The sequence below is a fragment of the Solea solea genome, chromosome 13 (genome assembly GCF_958295425.1).
Source record: "Solea solea chromosome 13, fSolSol10.1, whole genome shotgun sequence".
Lineage (NCBI taxonomy): Eukaryota > Metazoa > Chordata > Actinopteri > Pleuronectiformes > Soleidae > Solea > Solea solea.
The window spans coordinates 21724203-21746761 of record NC_081146.1 but is presented as its reverse complement, the minus strand read 5'-3'; the positions used below and the strand labels follow the sequence as shown (position 1 = coordinate 21746761).

Genomic DNA, 22559 nt, shown 5'->3' with positions numbered 1-22559 from the left:
TTACACATGGAAATGAATCCGCCTTCGTACATTCGGAACAGTGTTTGATTTGAGCTGTATCAACATCCATTCTCCCTTTCTCTGTGTGTGTGTGTGTGTGTGTTCATGTGTGGTGTTTGTGTGCTTGCTCATATCACACTGTTGGTTCATATTAATGCAGCTTTTCAACAATCATTAATGTATTCCACTGCCTCAGGCATGGTTGCCCTTGGGCTAATACATGATTGTGTCCTTCCTTTTCTATCTCTCTCTCTCTCTCTCTCTGTCTCTCTCTGTCTCTCTCTCTGTCTCACTCTCTCTTTCCCACACGTTATTTGTATTTTAGCACCATGTCTGTCTGTGGATGAGGAGTTGAGAGAGTTGTGGTACCGGGGTCTAACAGTGGAAAGCTCTGTAGCCTTTATAACAAAAGCTCAAGGTGAAAAGGTGCAGATGAGAAAATAAGCAAGTGCGAGGCAAAGCGAGGGCATTTTAGTGAAAATGATGTGTTTTTTTTTTTTAAATTGATGAATAGATGGATTTTTTTATGTACAGTGTTTCTTATTGCATTAGGAAACCAAATTAAGATACATCGCTTAATGACGTTTGACAGCCACTGAGGAACGCCACTGCCAATAATAATAAGTCAATTGGAATTCAGTTTCTTTTTAATTTAATAGGATAAATGCTTCTTGGTTTCCCTCAATCAGGTCTGATAGTATTGCTTGAGAGTTTTCAGACATTGGACATTGTTTCTGTTCATGAAAACCAAACAAAGGCAGCATAATGAGGCTCGTAATTCCAGATTCAGAAATAGCTTTTACCAAAGAGCAATCTATGAAATTAACCAGCATCCGTCTACAGCCACTAAATGCAACAACATGCATTTGTTTTACACATTTAGTTTTTTAATACATGGTTATTAACTAACGTTCTTTGTGTGTGGGTGTGTGAATGTGTACAGTTCTCATTTAGGCACCGAATGTTGTTGTATGTCACATGCAGTGACGATAAAGGCATTTATTCTATTCTATAATACAGGGTTAAAAATCACCCTAAATATACATGGGCCACTGAAGGTCCTTGAATATTGTGCAAGAAAGAAGTTGAGCTGATGTTTATGTAAATGTCACCGACTGCTTCATGCGTCCTGCATTGCTCGATGTGAGAAAGCAGATGACGTCGTGATGCCTGGGAAATGCAAATCCCATGATCTCTGTCTCACCAAAGACAAAGACAAAGACTGACTTTGACCCAAGATCCCAAGGACAATCACTTGTCCAGATGCAGAGCGTGCTGCGAATCAATAAAAGTGGACGCCATGGGATGAAGCCTTTATTACAAGTCGCCCACATTCGGTCTTTGAATTTGAAGGAATTGGTCCTGGAAAGTCCTTGAAAAGCCCTTAACTTTGATGTCAGCAAAGGTGTCGGAACCCTGATAACATGAACATCATCATTATCTCATCATGCTGTCTTTTTTTTTTATGTCATACCAGACATTGGCCATGGTAGCTCAGTGGTCTTTCAACTGAAAGGTTGAAGGTTTGATTCCCGGCTCGCTAGTCCTTGAGCAAAACACTTAACATTGCTGTGAATGGGTGTGAAAGATGAGAACATTCGCTGCACATAGATGCACTGTATGAACGTTTGTAAAGCAGCTTTGAGTGGTCATCAAGACCAGAAAAACATTTACACGTGATCGCTGCTGTGGTCGGTTTGCATGTTGTTGTGTTGTTGGTCTCCCACACGCTGTAGTTTCCTGATTTTTTTTGAGCATCTGTTCCATCATTTCTGAGCCAAAATCAGCTGCTTACAAGCCAGATTCATCTACTGACACGGACCGTGAGCCTGCGAGTGTCTGCATGTTTCCGTTTTTTTTTGGTTTTCTTTACAAATTTGTAACCTCAGACAAGTTAATTTGAGTAACTGATGATTTAGGAAAACCTAGAAACCCACGTGACCACAAGCCTCACAGTTCCACTCACTCTGAGCATCTGCACGGTGCGTCCATACCGACCACAGAGAACTGAGCTGCAGCTGAATACGTTCCACGTGCTGATACGTCAGTTGGCTTTCGTTGCATTGCTTTTGCGTTCCTTTTATCTCCGCTGCAGCGTTGCTCCCCCGCTGCCGTTCGTTGGTTTGTGTGAGGCAGCGTGAGAGAGAGAGAGAGAGGGAGAGGGAGAGAGAGGGAGAGGGAGGATGTGACTGGTTTCATTAATGTCTGTCCTCAGCTGACAGAGCTGCCGTTGACAGCGGCGGTTCCCACACATACAAACCATCCATCTCCTTCACAATCTGCTCAGATGCCTTGGCCCCTTCTCTTCTCTTTGGTCTCTTTCTTCTTCTCGTTGATTGACACAAAATAGGTGCTTTCATCGTATATTCAGATTATTTTGTTTATGTGGGATCAACCAGATTTCTGTTGTGTTTTAAAAAGGCTGATATGGAAAAAAAAACTAAAAACCATTCCATGTCACCTTTACCCAGCTGGAATGAATTTCATGATGTTTCTGTTGGAATTTGTATTTCTTTATTTCATAGTGTTGGCTCATGTACGTGTAATTTGATATGCAGTGACAGCTGTGCTGCAGGGAACACTCCCTGTGTGGATGTCACATTGGAATTAAAACCTTCAAATATAATTTAAATATGAATAAAAAAGGAAAAAAAACTTAAATTAAATCTGTGACAGCTGTATGGTGGAAAAAAAACCACCAAGAGTTGCCCATGAAAGGTTTCAGAAGTTGATTCTACCCCTAGTTCTTGTGAAGTTGGACTTCACACATCATATTTTAATCATGATCCCAATGTTGGCCTCTTCTCAATGTGGTATTATGTCTGATATTGAAAAGGCACCACATGCCTGTCTGGGCCAATCACAGCTGCTGCTGCTGCTGCTGTTCCTGCACCACGCAGCTCCAACTGTCCTGAATACAGTCTGCACAAGTTTTGGTAACTACTCAGAAGAAGATAAAGTTCAAGTCCATGGTTCTCAAGCTGTCTTACACATTCCACCAGCGGTACGTCAGTTTCCTCTGGTGTTACTTGGTATAAAAAGTTTGAGAACCACTGCTTTAATTCATCAGATTATTATAGGATTGTTGTAGTCGAAGCTCTAAGATTCAGTATAATAGCACTGTTCATGTTGATTTCCCTTCTCATTGACATGTACTGTATATTAAATTACATTTATTTAACCCACTGGCATTTGAGGTTTGCTTTGTGTTCTGTGTATTAATGAATGACACCACACATCGTGCACTCATTCTGACCAGTACAGTCATATACTGTATATATATATATATATATATATATATATATATATATATATATAAAACAATCATTTATAAAGTCAGTGTCTTCTGTGTTCGACACTGTACCTCATCTGGTGATTTCTCAGCTTTGAGCCTCCTGTGCTGTTAGTAAACCATTAATTATCCTTGTTCTAAGCGAGCATCACAGCTCCAGCACAGATGGCGAGCTAATGCGTCCCCAAACTGATGGCCCGTTTCCACGTTGTCGATATGAAGACTCTCCATCTGCAGAGCGTTTCACTGCCTTCATCTCCTCTGTTATTTATAACAGCGTTGTAGCACGGTCACTTTTGCCAACACGCTGCTATATCATCACATTCCTGCCACTTTACTCAGGCGGATAAACGGCATTGGGGACGGAATAAAGATGTCATGAAATGAACCAGTAACACATGAATAGAAAAGATTTCTGGTTTTATCTGTGTGTTTATTAATAGATTATAATTCCATCAAAGAGCCTCTTTAATCTGCTGTCTGTTTTTTGCTCTCTCAGAGATGGTTTAATAATGAGACACATTTCTGCCCAGAGACATCTCAGCTCTCTTTGTTGGCTGCAGCACCTGTTGCTTGTCTGGACCTATTACTGCATTCCTTCCCTGCAGCTCTGCCCTGTATATTAAGAAGTAAAAGGATGACAACAGAAGAAAAGAAAGACGCAGGGAGCTGCCAACGAGCCAGACGCTGGGGCTGTCGGGGCAGGTGGGGAGGGTGTGAGGGGAAGACGTGCTCATGTGCGTTGTGTTTGAATTTGTTACCTCTTATTCGACATATTCTGGCTTAAACACTGATCTTTTCTGGTCCTCATTTGGACCAAAAACCTGCTGCTAATAAGACAGAACCTGATTTTCTGAGGATCTGGTTTTGCTTCAGCCAAAGATTTTAATCGTATTAGGCTCAGACATTAACTCATCATGGTTAAGATTAGGGATAAGGCTTTGGATAGACTGTCCAAAATGAATGGAATTTAATACGAGTCCTTAAAAGGAAAGCTGAGCAAACCTTTGTGTGTGTGTGTGTGTGTGTGTGTTGTGTGTGATCAGAAAAGATTGGAGCCACAGAAACAAATAATCTGTGAGAAAGAAAATTGGGAGCGATAACAAGGAGAAAATGTGCATCATCTGCCAGTAACAGAGTGATTTGTCTTTGTGAAAGAGAAGAAAAATGTTACAATAACACAGACTGTGTGTGTGTGTGTGTGTGTGTGTGTGTGTGTGTGTGTCTTCTCACACACACACACACTCCTTGTTACATGAAGTATTTATTCTGTAGGTCAAAGTGTGTGACAGTTTCACTCTGAACACATTAAACTTTCAGTCGAGCCAGCAAACCACATGACATGAAGCATACATGTACATGTATAATGTATGTGTGTGGGCTTACGTGTCTCCAGCTGTGGACGTCTCCTTCTTGTTTGTTGACCTTTTCCATGACCTGTTCGTGAGTATCTGCTGTATCAGCCTGAAGTTATCTGAGCCGTGTCTGTCATGAGCTGCTAATGTTGCTAAAGTGATAGCAGTAGGGTTCGCCGACTGTATGAAATAAGGATTTGCTCGGTATTTGAAAGATAAGTAACGCAGTTTATTACGTGGTTTTTGATAATGATAATTGATAATGACAGAAAAAGATCTACTGTGAGTCATGTGTGTCTTAGCAAAGGTAAAATGGTGAAAGGAGGATACTGCTCAGGTGAAGATTGCAAAAATATAAAAAAAGGGATTATATCAAATATTTAAACTCATTGAAAGTGAGAAACAGAAAAACTATTATCAAGTGTGAGAATGTGTGGGGGTAATGTAGCCTATGTGAAGTGCAGTATATCAGTATTTTTTAGAATAGAACGGAGAAGCCTCCCCAATTGTGTTGTGTTTTTACCCCCATAGTGACAAATAAAGGTTATTCTATTCTATTTTCTGAGCAGGAAGTTGGCAACCCTAGATAACAGTGTGTTGTCCACTCCATTTGCCATTGTTGAAGAAGAAGGAGTCTATTAGATGACTGGTGAAACATAGTCAACTTAACTTAACAGCTAACTCCTGAAGACATTGTGTGAAGACAATCATGCCTGCAGTCTGTCTGACAGCTCCGCTTGGAGGATGTGGTGTTTGAGCCTAAACACATAAACATAAACTTTGACATTTTACCAACTAACTACCAGTTAAAGTTTGTTTTTGGTACCAGACGTGACCAAAATGAAATGGGCATATCGCCGCCTAGCGTAGTCCTCAGAGTCACACAAACTTAATACTATCAGGGTTCCCACACCTTGGTTGACATCAAATTCAAGGACTTTCCAGGACCAATTCCCCCAAATTCAAGGACCGAATGTGCTGACAGCTTAAGATGGGAGGACACCTTTTATTGCTCTGCATCTGGACAAGTGATTGTCCTTAGGATCTTGGGTCAAAGTCAGTGTTTGTCATTTTCTTTGGCGAGACAGAGATCTGGGAGTTTGCATTTCCCAGACATTGCTCAACGTTAATCGCTCATTGTTCTGCATGGAATCTCATGTCAATGGCTGCGGAGAGAGACAGTATCCACAACACCGCTAGTAATTATGACTGGATGTTAGTTTCTGTGTAGTCTACGTACATAAAGCAATCATAACAAACAATGGAGACTTTTACCTAAATATCAATTTCTTTCTTGCACAAAATCCAAGCACTTTCAATGACTCATGTATATTTAGGGATTTTCAGGGCCCGTGGGAACTCTGTATACCTTATATATCGATATCACCAACACATGGAAATGTACTGAGTGTGTCTGTGGAGACGTGTGCCCTCACTGAGTGACTGGGTCTCCCAGTTGGAGCTGCCTGTTAATGTGTAAGTGAGGATCATGTGTCAGCCTCTCTGGATTTCAGGACATTCCACTGCAGCGGAAGAATAATGGGATCCTTTCACAGGTGGAGGGATCTGGGAACGTTAACGGCTCTAAGATGGGGAATACTGTACGTGTCACGGGTGTGAGACATTCCTGCGTCCTGAAGTGAAAAGAACGAGGTGAACAGACCAGAGCGGAGAATCTGCAAGTTATCTGGGTCATTCCACTGAGAAATGGAAACTGTGAAGACACAAATATGGCTGCACTTATAGGTGATGCAGTAGGTGAGAGGATGAAAAGTGGGGCACGGTTCATGTTTCCGTTGCTCGTGTCGAACTGGGCATGATTCCAGTTTTTGGGAATGAAAGGAAGATTCATTCCTGTTTTACGGTTTAGCTTTCCACTGGTGAGCCAACTGCTATGTAGAGGAAATGCCAGCCTTTACCAAGACAATATCATTTATCTGTTTATACAGTTTCACACTGTAGCTCATGTTCAGAACTGGTGTAAATGCTCGCCCTGAATCACACCTCCTCGCTTTCTGTCTGTTCACAAAGTGAATGAAAACTTTACTGCCAAAAATGGGAATTTGTCTTGCAAGGAGAACATGGAAAACATAATAATAAATAATGATAAATAAATAACAAATAAATAAAAAGAAATCATTAGAAATACATTTCTAAAACATACCATATCACTATCACTGGTTCTTTTATTCAGAATACTTTTGGTTGGTTCATGCCTTTGGATTTTAAATGTATCTCAGGTAGGGCTACAACGATTATTCAATGAATCGTTTATTAATCTATTACTAAATGAATCAACTATTGAGTATTTTTTAGCTTCTTAAATGTGAATATTCTTTGGTTTCTTTGCTCAACACAACAAAGAAGTTTGTGTGGGAGACAAGACATTTGAGAACATCATCATTTCCAGGTTTGGTAAACGCCAATCAACATTTCACAGACCAAACAAGTACTCCATTAATCAAGAAAATAATCCACAGATTAATAGATGATGAAAATAATCCTCATTTGCAGCTCTAAACCATCTCGGGTTGACACAAAAGCAGCTTTGATGCTTGAATCTTGAACAATACAGACAAGAGTTAGAAAACCAGTAACATGGTTTTACATGATGCTGGAAGGTTGTAACGAAATAAATGATCAATAAAACCAAATATACTGTATGTGGTTAGCCCAGATATATCATGGCGGCAGTGTTCCCTTATAAATCAACAACTGGGCTCCAAGAAGTGTACAAACACTTGAGAGTAGGTAATAAATCAAGAGCGAGAGTTCTCTATGTTAATGCATCTAAGGATTATATTGTCAGGTACAATACAGACGCAGTAAAATAGAGGGAAAGAACAAAATGACTTGAGCACAATAAACACTTAGGGGGCATTGACAGGGTATTGTGTGTGAAATATGGCTTTGTGGCTCTGCCACAGCCGCATGGGTCTCAGCTGTGCAAATCTAATTCTGCTACGAGCCACTGAAAACACAGCTGGCTGTCACAAGCTTTATATTCTGCCACGTCTGTACTCTGCTCTGCCGTCTGTCTCGTTCCCTGCTTTTCTCTCTCATTTCATTTTTGATCAAATAGTAAACACTCAAAGGTCAAATCACTTTTGTTTATGTCGCAAAACAGCCCAATAATGTGGCAGAGAAAGATGTTTTTCTGCACGTTCTCCTCTGGCAGAGTGTAAATCATGAACCTATTTGGTTTCCACTGGTCTCAGTGCAGACTTTGGTTAACCCTCTCTGTTTAGAGCAAACGCTTCTGTTGGTTTCCCTCTAACGTGTAATTCTGCCCCTCTTTTCTTGTGGCTTATATTTTTTGTTTTCTCTCTGCAGGGCTGGCGAGTGTGGTCAAAACGCTGCGGTGCTCAGAAATGGCTGCTCCTCGCGTGTCCGCTCTTCGTCCTCGTCCTCATGACGATCACGCTGCCCTCTCCCTCTCTGCCCGTCGACGTTGACCGCCGCTCGTCCCGCGTCCTCAGCTCTGCCGGAGAGTTCAGATCCAGGCGCAGGGTCATGGAGCCTCCTCCAGACACCGACACTGACGTCCGGCGGCACGTCACTCACCTCCACAGGACGCAGTCAGCGTCACCTGCACCCGCCGACAATAACAGCACGAGGAGAGAGCAGCAGAGAAGTCACACACACGCACACAGACATAAACACAGAAGCAGAGCAACGGCAGGCGCCATCCAGAGCCCAGCCCATCATCAACGTCCCCGTCTCCCACAGTTTATAGTCAACAGCACGGGGCCAAAGCATAGAATTAGACCAAGCGACCACAGTGCTGTGGTAAAACACACGGCTCAGACTCACACAGCACTAAACCCTGTGCACGATCAAATCCTAATAAGTGACAGACGACCTGCAGGCAGACAGACTGACACAAACAAAATAAATGGCAGCCGTACAAGAGTAAAACTAGCCGAACATCAGCAGACTTTGGCTAAACAGCGGAAACAAGCAGCAAAGCACTCTGGGAAATCTGATAATGTCGTTCAGAAGCAGCGGCCTGTCAGAAATCCCCCGAGGGATCTTCTTCTCAGAAAACGCCAGCGTCTCTCTAAAGATTCACCTGCAGCAAAACCCAGAGAAGCTTTGTCTAAACCTGACAAGACACATGAGAGCAGCAGGTGTCAGAGCTTTCCTCATGATGATGATGATGATGATGATGATGATGACCACAGGAGGATCAGGATCGATCCACATCTCCAGCCTCTTCCCTGGCTCAGTGATGATGACATCGAGAAGATGGAGCTCCTCGCCGGGGGCGAAGTGGTCAGTAAGGCCAGAGTGCCCGCACATGGACAGGTTCTCCAAGTGGCACTGGGACCTCCCTCACACCAGCAGGTACCCGGTTCCCCTTATACTATGTATAAAGGAGTAGTATTGTTAGTATTGTTTGTAGTACTGTGCAAAAACACCTTTTGGTGCTCACCCGTGTAAGGTATGAGGGTTAGGGTTAGTGGTGGCACATTAGCAGTGTGATTATTAATGATTGTCAAGGTCAAATGTACTTTTATAGAACATTTAAAAACAGCCCCTGTTGCCCCAAAGTGCTTTGCATGCTTAAATGAAGTTAAAGGACGCAATAAAATACAATAAGGAAAGTCGCCAAATAAAATAAACAGTAAAAACAGAGCAATGGAAACAACCTAATAATAGAGGAAGATCTGCAACCATTAAAATAAGAATAAATACATAAAGAGAAGCTCAACTGATAATAAAAGCCAAAGCAAATAAGTGGATTTTTTAGCAAAGACTAAGTACAGTATGTATTTTTTTTTAGGTTTCCAGGAATAGAACCAAAATAACCGTCTCCAACTGTTCCATTGTTTGGCACCCTTCCCTTCCCTTCCCTTCCCTTTCCTTGGGGTACCAGAGTAATTGTACAGTATGGCATGGGTGGAACTAGACCCACAACAGTCAAAAGTGTCACTCCCTTGCTACCAGTGTTTCTTCACCGCCCGCAGTCTATTCTCATACAAAGCCTGACAAACAGCCACAAACTGAGCTGCTGGATGTCCTCCTTTGTTGTCTGCTACATCACGCTCCGTATCTCGCTGCGTATATCGAGCACAACACACACGCCGTCTACCAAGTAAAGGTCCTGTTCTCGTGTGGTGTTCAAATCAAAATAGTTTATTACTGTTTAGCTTAACTTTCATTTCTCCATGACAGCATTCACCACCCATGAGAGATTCAGAAACTCACGATGAATTCTGTCAGAGGGGGCGCTGTGCCCTGATCAAACGCACCGACGACTGGTTTGAGGTTTTTTCCTTCCACCTGGACAGAGTTCTGGGACTGAACAGAAGTCTGCCTGCAGTGCTGAGGACTCTCCGCAGTGACGTCCTTCCATATCGCTACATCAGTGGAACCCCGAGGCCTGTAGTGTGGTGGGACCCGGACATCCAGCACCTCACCGACACGGACAATGACCAGAACTCGGTGCCGCTCTGCTGGGTTCAGTACCAGCAACAGCTGCAGGTCCGGTGTGGAAGTGAAAGAGACCTGACGTTAGCGCCGTGTGTTGGAATCCACCACTCAGAGTGGGGAAGACTGGCCCTCTTCGACTTCTTATTACAGGTAAATAAACAAACACACTTGTACGTGTTTTGACATTTTAACTTGTGTTAAACAGCATGTCATGGCCGCCTCTGTGGGTCTTGGTGCCGTGTCTCGTTTGATTCCCCCTGTGCTTTTGTGTTTTATGTGGAGAACTTCGACGCTAGAACATGCAGCAAATAGCAGTGAGTAGTTGTGATCCATTTGTGACAAATACACACGATAGAATTAAAAAAGAAAACGCACAACAAAAGACAACACAAGCCAAATATTTCCCTCCTCAATCTGTTCTTTTATAGGCGATTTTTGTCCCGTTAAGAAGATAATATCATAAAAAACAAAATTAAATACACATTTATATGAATTTAAAGAGGTGTGGCTAAAGTGACACAACAAAATATACTAAATAAAAAATCTTTCAGATTATATGTTTCATTCTTGGTACATTCACTATTACATATATCAAGAATGCAATATGAATTAGGGGCTGCAATGAGTATACAATTAATCGATTATTAATCCATTAGTAAATTAATTCTCAACTCATTTGATAATCGATTCATCAATTGTTTTTTTTTTGTTTGAAATGTGAATATTTTCTGGTTTCTTTGCTCCATAAAACAAAGAAATCATTCAAACTGAATCATTTTGGTTTTGTGGACAAAACCAAAATCAGCATGTTCAGGCCTCCAGCGCCTGTCATGTATATCCCATAATGCATAGGATGAGAGAGTCTATCCTTGAAAAGTCTGCAGTCTGTCACAGGGTAAACACATCTCCCCGTTTCTCACCAAAATGTACCTTTAAAACCAAACGATCACTAAAAAATACTGTATATGAGACTGCAGTATATTGAATACATGTATGGTAAGGATTGGAGATGAGACGGGTCAAAAACACTGTCAAAATGAATCATAAATGTTTTATTAGGCTCAAGCTAAACAGAAGAGCACTTGTAAAAAAAACCCAATGAAAATAAAAGAAGAAGCAGCTTTTCAAGTCACCACAAGGATTTCCTGGTCAATGAGTTTTTTCTTGCTTTTACTGGAAGCAGCTAGCTCCATAATGGATAAAAGAAGACACTCTCAAGTGTGCTTTTATACTAAAAAATGAATTACTGACAGGGTATAGGTCTAACCATGTATAGTTTATTTAATATCTCACATATATGTGCATTTTTAGTGTCATTCACACTGCGACAGAGCTGCAACTAACAGTTATTTTTATAATCCATGAGTATGTCTGTCGTTTTCTCAGTTAATAAAGTACTTGTTTGGTCCGTACAATGTCAGAAAACTTTGAAAAATGTCGGTTGGTGTTTCCCAAACCTGCAAATCACAGTGTTCTTGTTTAGTCCACAAACCAAAACTGATTCAGTTTTAACGGTTTCCTCGTGAAATGGAGCAAAGAAACCAGGAAAACAAGCAGTTACCATGGAAACAGTTCCATGTCAAGGTCAGAGAGAATCAAATTCAGTGATTAAGTGCACGAGGCTCAGGTCAGACACAGTTTATTTGTCGGGCAGGTCTCTCGGGCTCAGGTCGCCCCTCTAATTTCTCTCCATCTGACATCAAAACACCACCCGCAAATTAAGAGTTTGAGGGCGTCGATGTGCGCTCATTATGCAATTAGCTGCAGCCTCGGAGCGGTCTATGTGAAAATGAAGCACTTCCAGTGATCTGGTGAAGTAGCTGTTTACCATATGTTCTCAAACGTCTTTCTTTCCTCGGCCTTGGGTGTTTTCAGTGGGACTGCTGTGAGTGCACAGCTGCTTTCTCTGAGCCTGACATCACAGAGAAACATTTAAACATTATTGCTACCATTCATTTTATTATATTCTGGGCTCAGTCTTTTCAGCAGGACCTTTGTTGAACACTGTTATTATCATATTTCTCCCCCTGTTTTGTAAGTGCTCCACTTATACCTCATTCATACTCGTCCAAAAAAACAGTTTCAACCCAGTTTTAAATGTAAGACCAGAGTGAAAATGCTCAATTCTTCTTTGCCAGCTTCAGGTTTTGTGTTTCCATTGGTAAAAGTATAAAAATAACCCTTTATTCAAATCTATGGATGTACATATACCAGGCAACATGTCAGCTGTTTTCATAAAAAGTGAAGATAGTGGACAGTTGCTGTGTCCTGGGAAACCAAAAACAGCAAAAAGAGAGAACATTTTCCCACATGACTCACTGCGACGCTGCCATAAAACATGACAAACGATGGGAATCTGCAGTGTATCAGGTACAGAGGCCAATGCTAAACAAATGTAATCTCTTGTTTATTTTATAAGAATACGAGGAAGTGCAAATGTAAATCTACCGTTTATCATAATCTGACTATTGATAGATTATAACCATGACAGTATTTATAATAGAGTTGAGTGTGTGTGGTTAAAAATAGAGCAGACCTGTATCAGGACCTCGGTGCCCTTGGGGTACCAGAGTATAATGGTACGGACGGTACGGGTGGAGAGACGTCACTCACTTGTGATCGCTGTGAATATAAAAAACGGAAGTGGAGACAAACACCTGCAGTCTATTCTCATACAAACCTTGACATCTTACTGCTTTTTTTTGGCAGCTCCTTGTCACTGAGCGCCGTTGTGTTATTACTGTTCTTCTTTTACCCCCTGACTCGTTTTGTTTCCGGCACATTCACGGTGTCACATTTCACACGGGAGTATGGAGGGTGTCAATTTTTTCCATCAGCTTCACAAACCTTTTTTCAAAAATATCCTCTAATTTTAGTGTAGAAGAGTCTTAATACTGCAGGTTCTCATGTGTCTGGCTTTGTCTGCACATGGAGATGAAACGTGTCATACCCATGTACACTTCATGTGGGGCTGAATATAAGCCCCTCACTGCTTCGAGTCAATCGCTGTAACAGGGCCAAGCTCTAATAGCCTCCTATCGATCCGCTCAGAGCCAGTGAGTGTGCCTTTTAACACTTGTTCCTACCTGCTCCTTCACCACCTCCTGTGCTCTAACAGGAGACAATGAAACACCAAAGGACACACACTCACTCCTGTTTAGCAATACACACTGTCACAGGAGCCGAGGATGAGGGAAAGCTTTTGATTTCAGGTTTCCAGAGTGGCTTCATCACCTTTCTCTCTTCACTGCTTGAAGCGCAGCGTGAGCGATGGAGAGGGTTGTCTTGCTGAACACCTCACACAGCTGCTCCTTGGTGTCAGATTTCACCACCGGATCACACTTCCCTGCACCGCTGCCCCACGCTGCCTCCCTCCTCCTCCTCTCCCTCACTCAGCTCTCAGTCCACTTCTTGGCATTTTTCAAAATTAGACATTGGGCAGAATTTGCTTCAGAATGAGGGGTTTAGTTACACGTTAACAACATATACATATATATATATAATCTGCCAATGTTACTGCTGATCTACTGCTCTATCGTGCACACAACCTCCTGATCAGAGAAGTATAAAAACTCGATGGATTTAGTTTAAAAAGCTCCAGACAACGCGGCTAACATGGATAGCACTTGACTACATGCGTTTATACGTGGTAATAACATGCGTCTCCGGTGTCAACATCAAGATCTGATTATCACGTCACCTCCGGCCTCTTCTTCTGCAAATATTTCCAGACAACAGCGTCACATCCTAAGTTACGATACGATAAGATACTCCAGACAGTTCAAGAACAAAGTTATTAAGTAGTTAATGTGCATTTTAAACACCAGGTAGGATAATTAAACAGTATAAACAGTGTTTAACATGAATATTTACAACATTGTCAGCATTACAGCATGAACAATGTATTTCAATATAGATTTAAAGAGATGTTTTTATGTGTTATACAGAGCACAGTGTTAAGTATGTGGCTCATGAAAGTGTAACAATATATTATTTATACAGAAATGAAAGTCCAACACATTTAAAAACAAACAAATGCCATGAACAAACCATAGAGCAGACTGCATATAAACAGCGCTCAGACTCGTGTTGACTAATCCTCCTCTGGGTCGCCGTGTGACACTTTATCTCATGCAGTCATCAGGATGAAAAACAAATGGAAGAGAAATTTTGTGTCAGTGAACTCCAGCGGAGGAAAAATAAACGAGTACGAGTGTCAAGGATGAGAGACAGACCGGATTTTACAACCTAAATTTATCGTGTGACTCATGAGAGACGAAGGCCAGCGCAGTACTTACTGCCAAAAAATACAGAAAAGTGAAGCTGGACTGAGGAAACGATAGATAGTCCAATTATATGGGTTTTTTTATGTGATCAGTGCAGTCAATGACTGATACATGATACTGTTTTTTTTAAAGAGGCTTTTCCTGTTCTTCTCCATTTGATAAATTACAGTGTATAACAGTGTATTAATACACAAAATTGTTCAACTTAAATTGACAGTTATTGAAACATAATATGGTCTGTTTCACTAATCTGTATTTTTGTCTGTTACTGTACACAATTCACATATCTGTACTTTACTTTTGCTCTAACTATATTTGTTATTTTAAGACTTTTACTTAAGTCATATTATAAAAGTGACTTCAACTGCTATCAAAGTAATATTCTGGTAAGATACTGCAATTACATATTTTGAATAACAACAATGTAACCATGTATATCAGTTAAAACTCATCTTTTAGATGAAAAAATACACTGACTTAGCAACATTTATCCAGTTTATTAAGACCAAATTGTAAAAAAAGTACATGAACATGTAATAACCAACCGTTAAATAATAATAATAATTGGCTGCCCAACTGATTAATACACCCATGACTGTCTACAGATCAGTATCAGTCTGATGTCTGACTATACAGTTTACTGTTAATTGGCAAAAGTGTTCATTTGACTTGTCGATCAAATAAAAATAATTTCAAGAGACGGACGCATTGAACAGGATTCAAATCACAACACAAGTTGTGAAGATAGAAATCTATCCAGCATGTTGACATGCAGTGTAAGTTTGTTTTGATTGTTCTTCCATTTTCCACTTTATGAAGCGTAATCCATCATCGGCGTGACAGGATCCTGTCAGTGTTGAAAATCATGTGATTTACATTCTGTCGTTAAAGTGAGAGATTTACACACTGAAGAGCAAACAGACACAACCTTGATAGGATCTGCCTTCAGGTGTTTGTACTCTCTCCGTGTGTACATGTAAGTGTGTGTGTGTGTGTGTGTGTGTGTGTGTCTTTTCTGGCATAAATACTAACATAAGATAACCCTCAATTAAATTATCTCGCACCAACACCATAAAAGTCAAGTCCATAAAATGCATTAAAATACATTGAATTACCGGGGACATTTAGTGTGTAATTTAATGCATTTTAATGTGTAATTTTATCCTTCTCAGGGAGACCAAAACCGGGTCCTAATAAGGCAGATCTACATTTCTGAGGACCTTGTTAAGTTTAGGGCTAAGATTTGAATTGTGGTTAGGTTAAGGTCACGATGTAAATCAATGTAATGCAGTGTTTCCCAATCCCGGTCCTCAGGGATCCACTGCCCTCCATGGTTTAGATGTTGCCCTGCTCCAGCACACCTGACTCAAATGAATGGCTCGTTATCAGGCTTCTGCAGAGCGTGAGGACGAGCTTTGAACCAGGTGTGTTGGAGCAGGGCAACCCTGAGGACCAGGATTGGGAACCACTGATGTAATGTACTCTGAAGTCAAGGAAACCAGACTGTGTATGTGTTCTTGTGTGTGTGGCTTTGTGAGGACCATGTATAAACCTAGCTCTTTGAGGACATTCTGGGAAAGTGGGGACATTTTGTCTGGTCAAGGGCTTTTTTAAGGGTTAAGACCTAGTTAAGGTTAAGGCAGGGGTCATTTTATGTTTGTCAAATTATATTTGGGTGGCTTTATGTCTGTGATGTGTCCTCACTAAGTTATACAAACAAGTTTGTGTGAGATAGAAGAAGAAAATGAGCACTTAAGCCCGACCTCCACTGTTTCCTCTCACTTCTGTGTTGCTTTCTGGAGCCTTCTCACTCTGCTGCCACCTCCCCCCCACCACCACCACCACCAACACACACACACACACACACACTGGACAGCAGTTTTGTGGAGACTGAGCTAATATTGACTTACACTGCCACTGAACACCAGCAGGCCTCAGGGAAGGACTGCTGTGGTCCAAGTCGACACCATATTAAAGTGCAACAAACTGTAAATTGTGTGTGTGAGTGGAGTTTCATTCATTCACTGTAGATATACGGACAACTGGTCTTGCTTGAGTTACAGCTACCTATAGTATAGTATATTTATTTTTTTCAAATGTATACAGTATATCCAACAACACAACTATGACCCACACTTCTTACTCAAAAAAATACAATGTAGATGCATCTACCAAACAAAAAAAACAAGCTCAAGACCTTTAAAATTAAGGGTTAAATCTAGTTCATTTAATAGGTTCAGAGTCAGCCACATGTAGACAAACAAACATACTGGGTAAGAAAGAAAAACAAATCAGAAAAGCAACACAAACATGTTGAAAAGTCCATTTTATGCAGTCAAGGCTTGAAATATGTTGCTATTGTTTTTTTCTATGATCAAATTTTAATGCATTTCTCTATTTTTCCAATGCAGCAGTGTTGCTGGAGGTTACACAGAATAAGTATTAACTGCAAAATCTACAATCCTAATGATATCATAATGGACTGAGAACCCTCACACATTCGCTGTGTAATGATCAGATGTCGGCGATGATGAGGTGAACTCACAGTTGTGGTCAAACCTTGTTTCCCCTCATTGGCACACGTACTCTCTCCTCCATCATCATTTGTGTTTATCCTCCCCGCTCTCAGTCTCTGGTGTCTTATAACTGTGTGTTTGCTACTGTTTTCACAGCATGTGCACTGGGTTCTATGACTTTTCTGTAGGTGCCGTAGGGCTGGGTTTCAATCATTGATGTTTTTTGTGTTTATCGGCTGGGTATCAAACATCCACTCACCAAATATTGAAAATGTGTCGGAAGTCCATATCAAATTTCAGTACTAAGGGAGTTTATCCCCTCCGTGTCAGTGAGCCAGTAAGCGGTGCTTGTGATTGGCTGTCTTAAGGCATGGTTTACAGCCTTTTTCCTTGAAGCCCCCAAAGTTTATGTCACAGGTGTTGGTCATAAATAGCTTAATAAATTTAAAGGTGGACCAAAAAAATGGGTTTTAATCTGGATGATAGTGAGTTGTGATTATCCAGTAGAACGTGTGATTGGGATTTTCAAATTTAATTGCACAAACATAATTTTAATGGGAGCAGACAAAGCTCTGCCCCCCCCCCCATGTGATCTCTGGCGCCCCCCTGAGGGGGGGCTTGGACCCTAGGTTGGGAACCATGAGAGTAGAGGAATATGGGCTTAACATAATAATGATAATCATAATAATACATTTGATGACACTCAAGGTCATCGTACATACAATGCAAACATGACAATAAAATGAACATGTGTATTTTATGTGTGTGACCAATGTACGAGCACATACTGACGTGACACAAGTCTGATTTGAAAATCCGATTATATTTGTGCGTCAGTAAAGCCCAGACATAAAAAAACCCTGATCCAAATCATATCAGTGCAAAACACATGAGTGACTTCAGGCGGGTAATCTGAACACAGCCTTAGAAACAGCCCAGAAAAGGAAAGCATTATCACTATCTGAACTTTGACTAACCTTTGATTTCAGTGCACCGGTGCAGCACTAAGCTGTATTGGGAAACTTGAAATCTGATTATGCTATTGATTTATTTTGTCCTTCTGAAACGTGGCTGTGTCATCGAGAGTATGTATGTATCTCTCTCTCTCCCTCTCTCTCTCTCTCTCTCTCTCTATATATATATATATATATATATATATATATATATATATATATATATATAAATATATATATATATATATATATGTTTCAATATCCACCCTCTCCTTGAGGCAATCATTCTCCAGTGAAGAGACCAGCTCAGGCTTGTCTGAACCATTCCTCTAGTTATGCTTTTATAGACCCAGACAGCCAGGGAACGTTCCATTATACTCCACCAACCTCTCACTATTTGCCATTTATTTATATTTATTAAGTTGGTAATTGGTTTTGAAATGAGAATCGATTTTGAATGCAATCGTCATGCCCTCACCCCTAATTCCTCTGGCAGCATATAATCCCCAGATTGTCAAATCTGAGCAAATGGCATGTCTAAATCTAGTTAGATTGAAAGGAAAATTCATGCTTCCAGGAATATACATCTGTGAATATAGATTTCTGCATTTACACTTGAAGAGTGTATGATATTAGATATTGGAAATAAGAGGAGCTCTAGGGTCTGTTATCAATAATTTGAATGATCTTTGGGTAATTCACCTACTCTCGCATCTGTGATTCTCTTCTCCAATTTCAAATGATGCCTCCGGCTTCTGGAGGATGTGGAGTGTAACATAGCAGCCTCTATACAGAATATGTCACTAAACAGGGTGAATGAGGTTATGTGAAATTGAGAATGAGTCATATTTGACCTCATTATGATGAATTATGAAGGACCTCTAAATGAAATGTCTTTTCAAATAAATGTCTATAAATTTTTTTGCCTTTGTGTCTAAAGACTAAGTTGGTTTATCTACGTAATAGTATTTGCAATTTATGTTCTACTTTGGCGTTCAGTGCAGGTGCAAAAATGCACCGTGCACTGCAAAACTCACTCAACTAATACAATTAAAACAAAAATAACTAGAGGGTCAATCAGGCTGTAGAAACAACATGAATCTGTTGGTAGAGTAATAATTTACACTTTAAGAAAATAAAAATATACATCAGTGGTAAAGCACTATTTCCATGCACTTAATTAAATCATGTCAGAAATGGTAAACCTGTCACACATGTCATGATTTGCATGTTAGAGCCATGGTTCTCAAAGTGTGGTACATGAGCTTCCTCTGGTGGTACTTGGTACATACCCTGCATATACCAGGGTATGTGATCGGATTGGAGTTGAGGAATTTTGTGTAGAAAATTAAACAAATAACAAAATAATAAATAAATAAATAAATAAAATCTTGTTCCATCTTAATCTAATTTCACTATACCAGTATGAAGTATATGTGAGGATGATTAAGATGATGAGAGTGCAAAGCCTTTTCCTTAAACCTTCATTGGTGTGAAATTGTAGTGTCTTTCTGGACAAAGTAAAATATAAATGAAAAATAAGTCTCTGTCCTTGTGTCAGTATCAGTATCTTCACTAGTATCAAATGTCCTGTTCACCTCATAGCAGAGCTCATGACACTGTGTGTTTGTTTGTTTGTTTGTTTGTTTGTCTGTTGCTGCAGGTCAACGACCGGCTGGACAGATACTGCTGCGGTTTCACACCTGATCCAACAGAAATGTGTGTGGAGAACCTGCTGCACACCAAGTGTCACAACAGCAAACAGCTGCTGCTCGTTCACATCCTGGTACTTATGACATCATTTCAACAATCAATTCTGCCCTTATAGGCATTTAGGGTGTTTGTTATTTTTCATTTTGAGTGATTGTACTAAGAACGCTGAAAAATCCAAAGACAAGATTACTAATCAGTGCTATGATTGATGCGTTAGTGGAAATAATTACTACATTTAAGGCTTTAAAACAAGTTCTTAAAGCTTTAAATGTCACTCCTTTGCATTATTGTTTTTTTTACTCAAAAAAGATGTATCCCTGCTGTGGTTAATACTTGTATTTATTTTAAAAACTGTAGCTTCATGTTTTTAATGTTTAGACTTTTTTGAGGCTAATGTACAGGTTCATTCATTTAAATGTCTTTATTTATTTTTTATCAGTCATGTTACCCTGGTGCCAGAATATTGTAATATTATATTAATAACATTGAACAAAGGTTTGTTGTATTTGTAAATGTCAAAACAAAAGGAGAATGAAGTCAAATCAAGTTTTAAGATTGTGTTTGTGTTTAGGTGAGGAAGGCTGATCCCTCCAGACTGGTGTTCATAGATAACTCCGGCAGACCACAGCAGTCTGCTGACAACCTCAACTTCAGACTGGTTCAAGGCATCAATGAGTGAGTATATGGTTGTACTTTAGAGCAGTGAAATGCTCCTTTATTCAATTCTGGCAAATTCTACAGTGTTCAAATCACAATTTGTGTTACTTGCAAAATGGCTGATCAGATTAGCGTGTATTTAAAAATCTGCTGCTCAGTGAATTTCAATTAATCCGATCTTGTAGAAATCCTCCGTTTGTCTGTCACTCAGGATTATTAAACTTCAGGTTAGTAAATTTGGGAAAGTTAGCAGTAAGGGATGGAAAGACACATTTGGAGGAGCCAATGAAATTTGACTTTGAGTTAGCTTAAGTCCAATTCTTGTATTTGCTGTTTTATTTTGGTAACCCTTAACTAGTTTTTTTTTTTTTACTTCCTGTCAAGTATTATTTCGTGAACCATCTGATTTTTTTTGAGTAAAACCGTTGAACTGAGAAGTAGAAGCCTGTGCTTCTTCATCATCACGTCATGTGTTTTGTCCTCTCAGGTTTCCAGAGAAAGCCGTGTCAGTGCTTCAGTCCGGCTGTCTCGAGAGTCTTCTCCTGCGCTCCCTGTACGCGGACAGGGAATTCTGGGACAGCCAAGGCGGAGTCAGTGGCCTCAGGCCTCTCATCCGTATGGTGGCGCAAAGAGGGAAGATCCTCCTGCAGCACATCAGGGACAGAAATCTGCAGCTCAAGAGAGACCTGTGACTGAAATGAGCTGAGCTCGTTCCTTCACTGTCCTCATTCAGGGGCACAAACACAGGAATTAGCAAGCGCTCTTCTTTAATTGTGTCGTAACGCTTTACTTCAATATTGCAAATCGCACATCCATAGTCTTAGAAACATGGGGACCTCTGTAAAGCAAGGCCCTTTCCTTAAGTGCACGTGAAAGGATCATTCTAAGGTGTCCAAAGCAGAAAGATTTGAATTTTAAACTGTTTGCACACTTATACAAACTGGCTGCACGCGCACATTATTCACTGTCATAAATGTGTTAAAGCATGTCGATCATGCTGCACATCGAGAAACTAAGATTCTGCTGTGAAAAGAAATATTTAAAACTGTAGCGTGTACCTTTAAAATATAAAGGGAACATTCACACAATATTGATCAGCTCCGCTCGAGAAGTAGTGATTTGTTTTAAGTCAAGAAAGACGAAGGCAACAGCAAAAGAAATGAAAGTAAGACGAGTCAATGTAAAGAAATTCTAAGATATAAATCCTTAAAGTCAGTTTGAGCAAGTTAAGGCTCAGTTTAAGTAAATGACCTTGAATTTCTTTGCTCGTGATCAATTAAATTTCTTTTTACCTTATTTTAAGGAGCATTACTTGATTTACACGCTAGTTTTGAATATTCAACCCAAGCAAACTTTGCTCACTCCATTTTTCAGATGAAGGCTGCAGCATATAAATAATATCACATCCTTCGTGTTTACAAGGCCTAAATAGAGGCCGAATAATAACGTCAGCACCGGCACAAACGCTGTGCAGCCTAAACCTGAAAGACATGTCAGTGATGTTATTCTGCTGATCTGCCATAAATGGAAATACACACAGACGCTCGTGTCCATCTCATTACGTGAAACGTGCAGCTCGTTCTGTCGCTCAGTGAAATCTCACAGGATGGAAACGCAAAGACAAATTATTCTCCCACTCAGCGTCGGCATCCTCTGCAGCCCGCGCTGATTCATTTAGAAAGGGAAGATTTCTCGATGTCACTAATTCACCGAGAGCTAACGGCAGATTCATTTGGGCTGATTTTGGAGCCGCCTGTTGTGTGAGATAAGCTTTTGCTGCTTTTAATCAAGGAATTAAAAAAAACATCTGTCAGCATACAGCTTCTAGGCCCAGATCCAGACCCAGATGTTTTTTTGTTTTTTTTTGTCAGAGTGGGACTTTTGTTGAGTAACAGTGACACAGAAAAGGCAAACAATGAAAGGATTTCTGAAAGCTCAAGTGTCAACTGCACATTTCTCCTTAATTGGGTTTGAATGAAAAGCACATGGTATTGTTTTGAAGCCGCTCTCTGCGTCACCTAAATTATCCTGACACTCCGTCGCTAATGGATTACTGACAGTTCCAGTGACTCCCTCTTTCATCTCTGAATAAATGGCTCTAATGAGAAATGCTTTTGAGTGTTTGATCCTCTCTTTATCCCCCACTTGATCTCTCTCACAGTTTATTTTATTTTATTTTTTTGTATGTGTCAAACCGCGTTTCAGATGGCGTTAATATCCCGGCTTCTGTTTTCTGACCATGCTCATTAAGCTCCATGTGCAGAATACATACATACATTATATTATACAAGCTGCTCACTGTTGAAGTGCTAATGAAGGCTGCTTCAGAACCGAAGATACAAAAGATTATA

At 40.4% G+C, this 22559-nt stretch overlaps 1 protein-coding gene across 2 annotated transcripts in view; it reads left to right on the top strand.

Moving 5' to 3' along the window:
- Positions 1-22317, top strand: part of gask1a (golgi associated kinase 1A) — a 32322-nt gene extending 10005 nt beyond the window's left edge. Inside the window, exons 1-6 of one of the 2 annotated variants that reach the window (XM_058648643.1) lie at positions 6218-6300; positions 7981-8994; positions 9826-10233; positions 19502-19624; positions 20123-20226; positions 20696-22317. In XM_058648643.1, coding sequence (XP_058504626.1) covers positions 8059-8994; positions 9826-10233; positions 19502-19624; positions 20123-20226; positions 20696-20900 — 1776 coding nt within the window. In that variant the 5' untranslated portion in view covers positions 6218-6300; positions 7981-8058 and the 3' untranslated portion in view covers positions 20901-22317. Of the gene's footprint in view, positions 1-6217; positions 6301-7980; positions 8995-9825; positions 10234-19501; positions 19625-20122; positions 20227-20695 lie in introns of those variants that run through there. The other variant, XM_058648642.1, reaches the window with a different exon arrangement.
- The last annotated feature ends 242 nt before the right edge of the window (positions 22318-22559 follow it).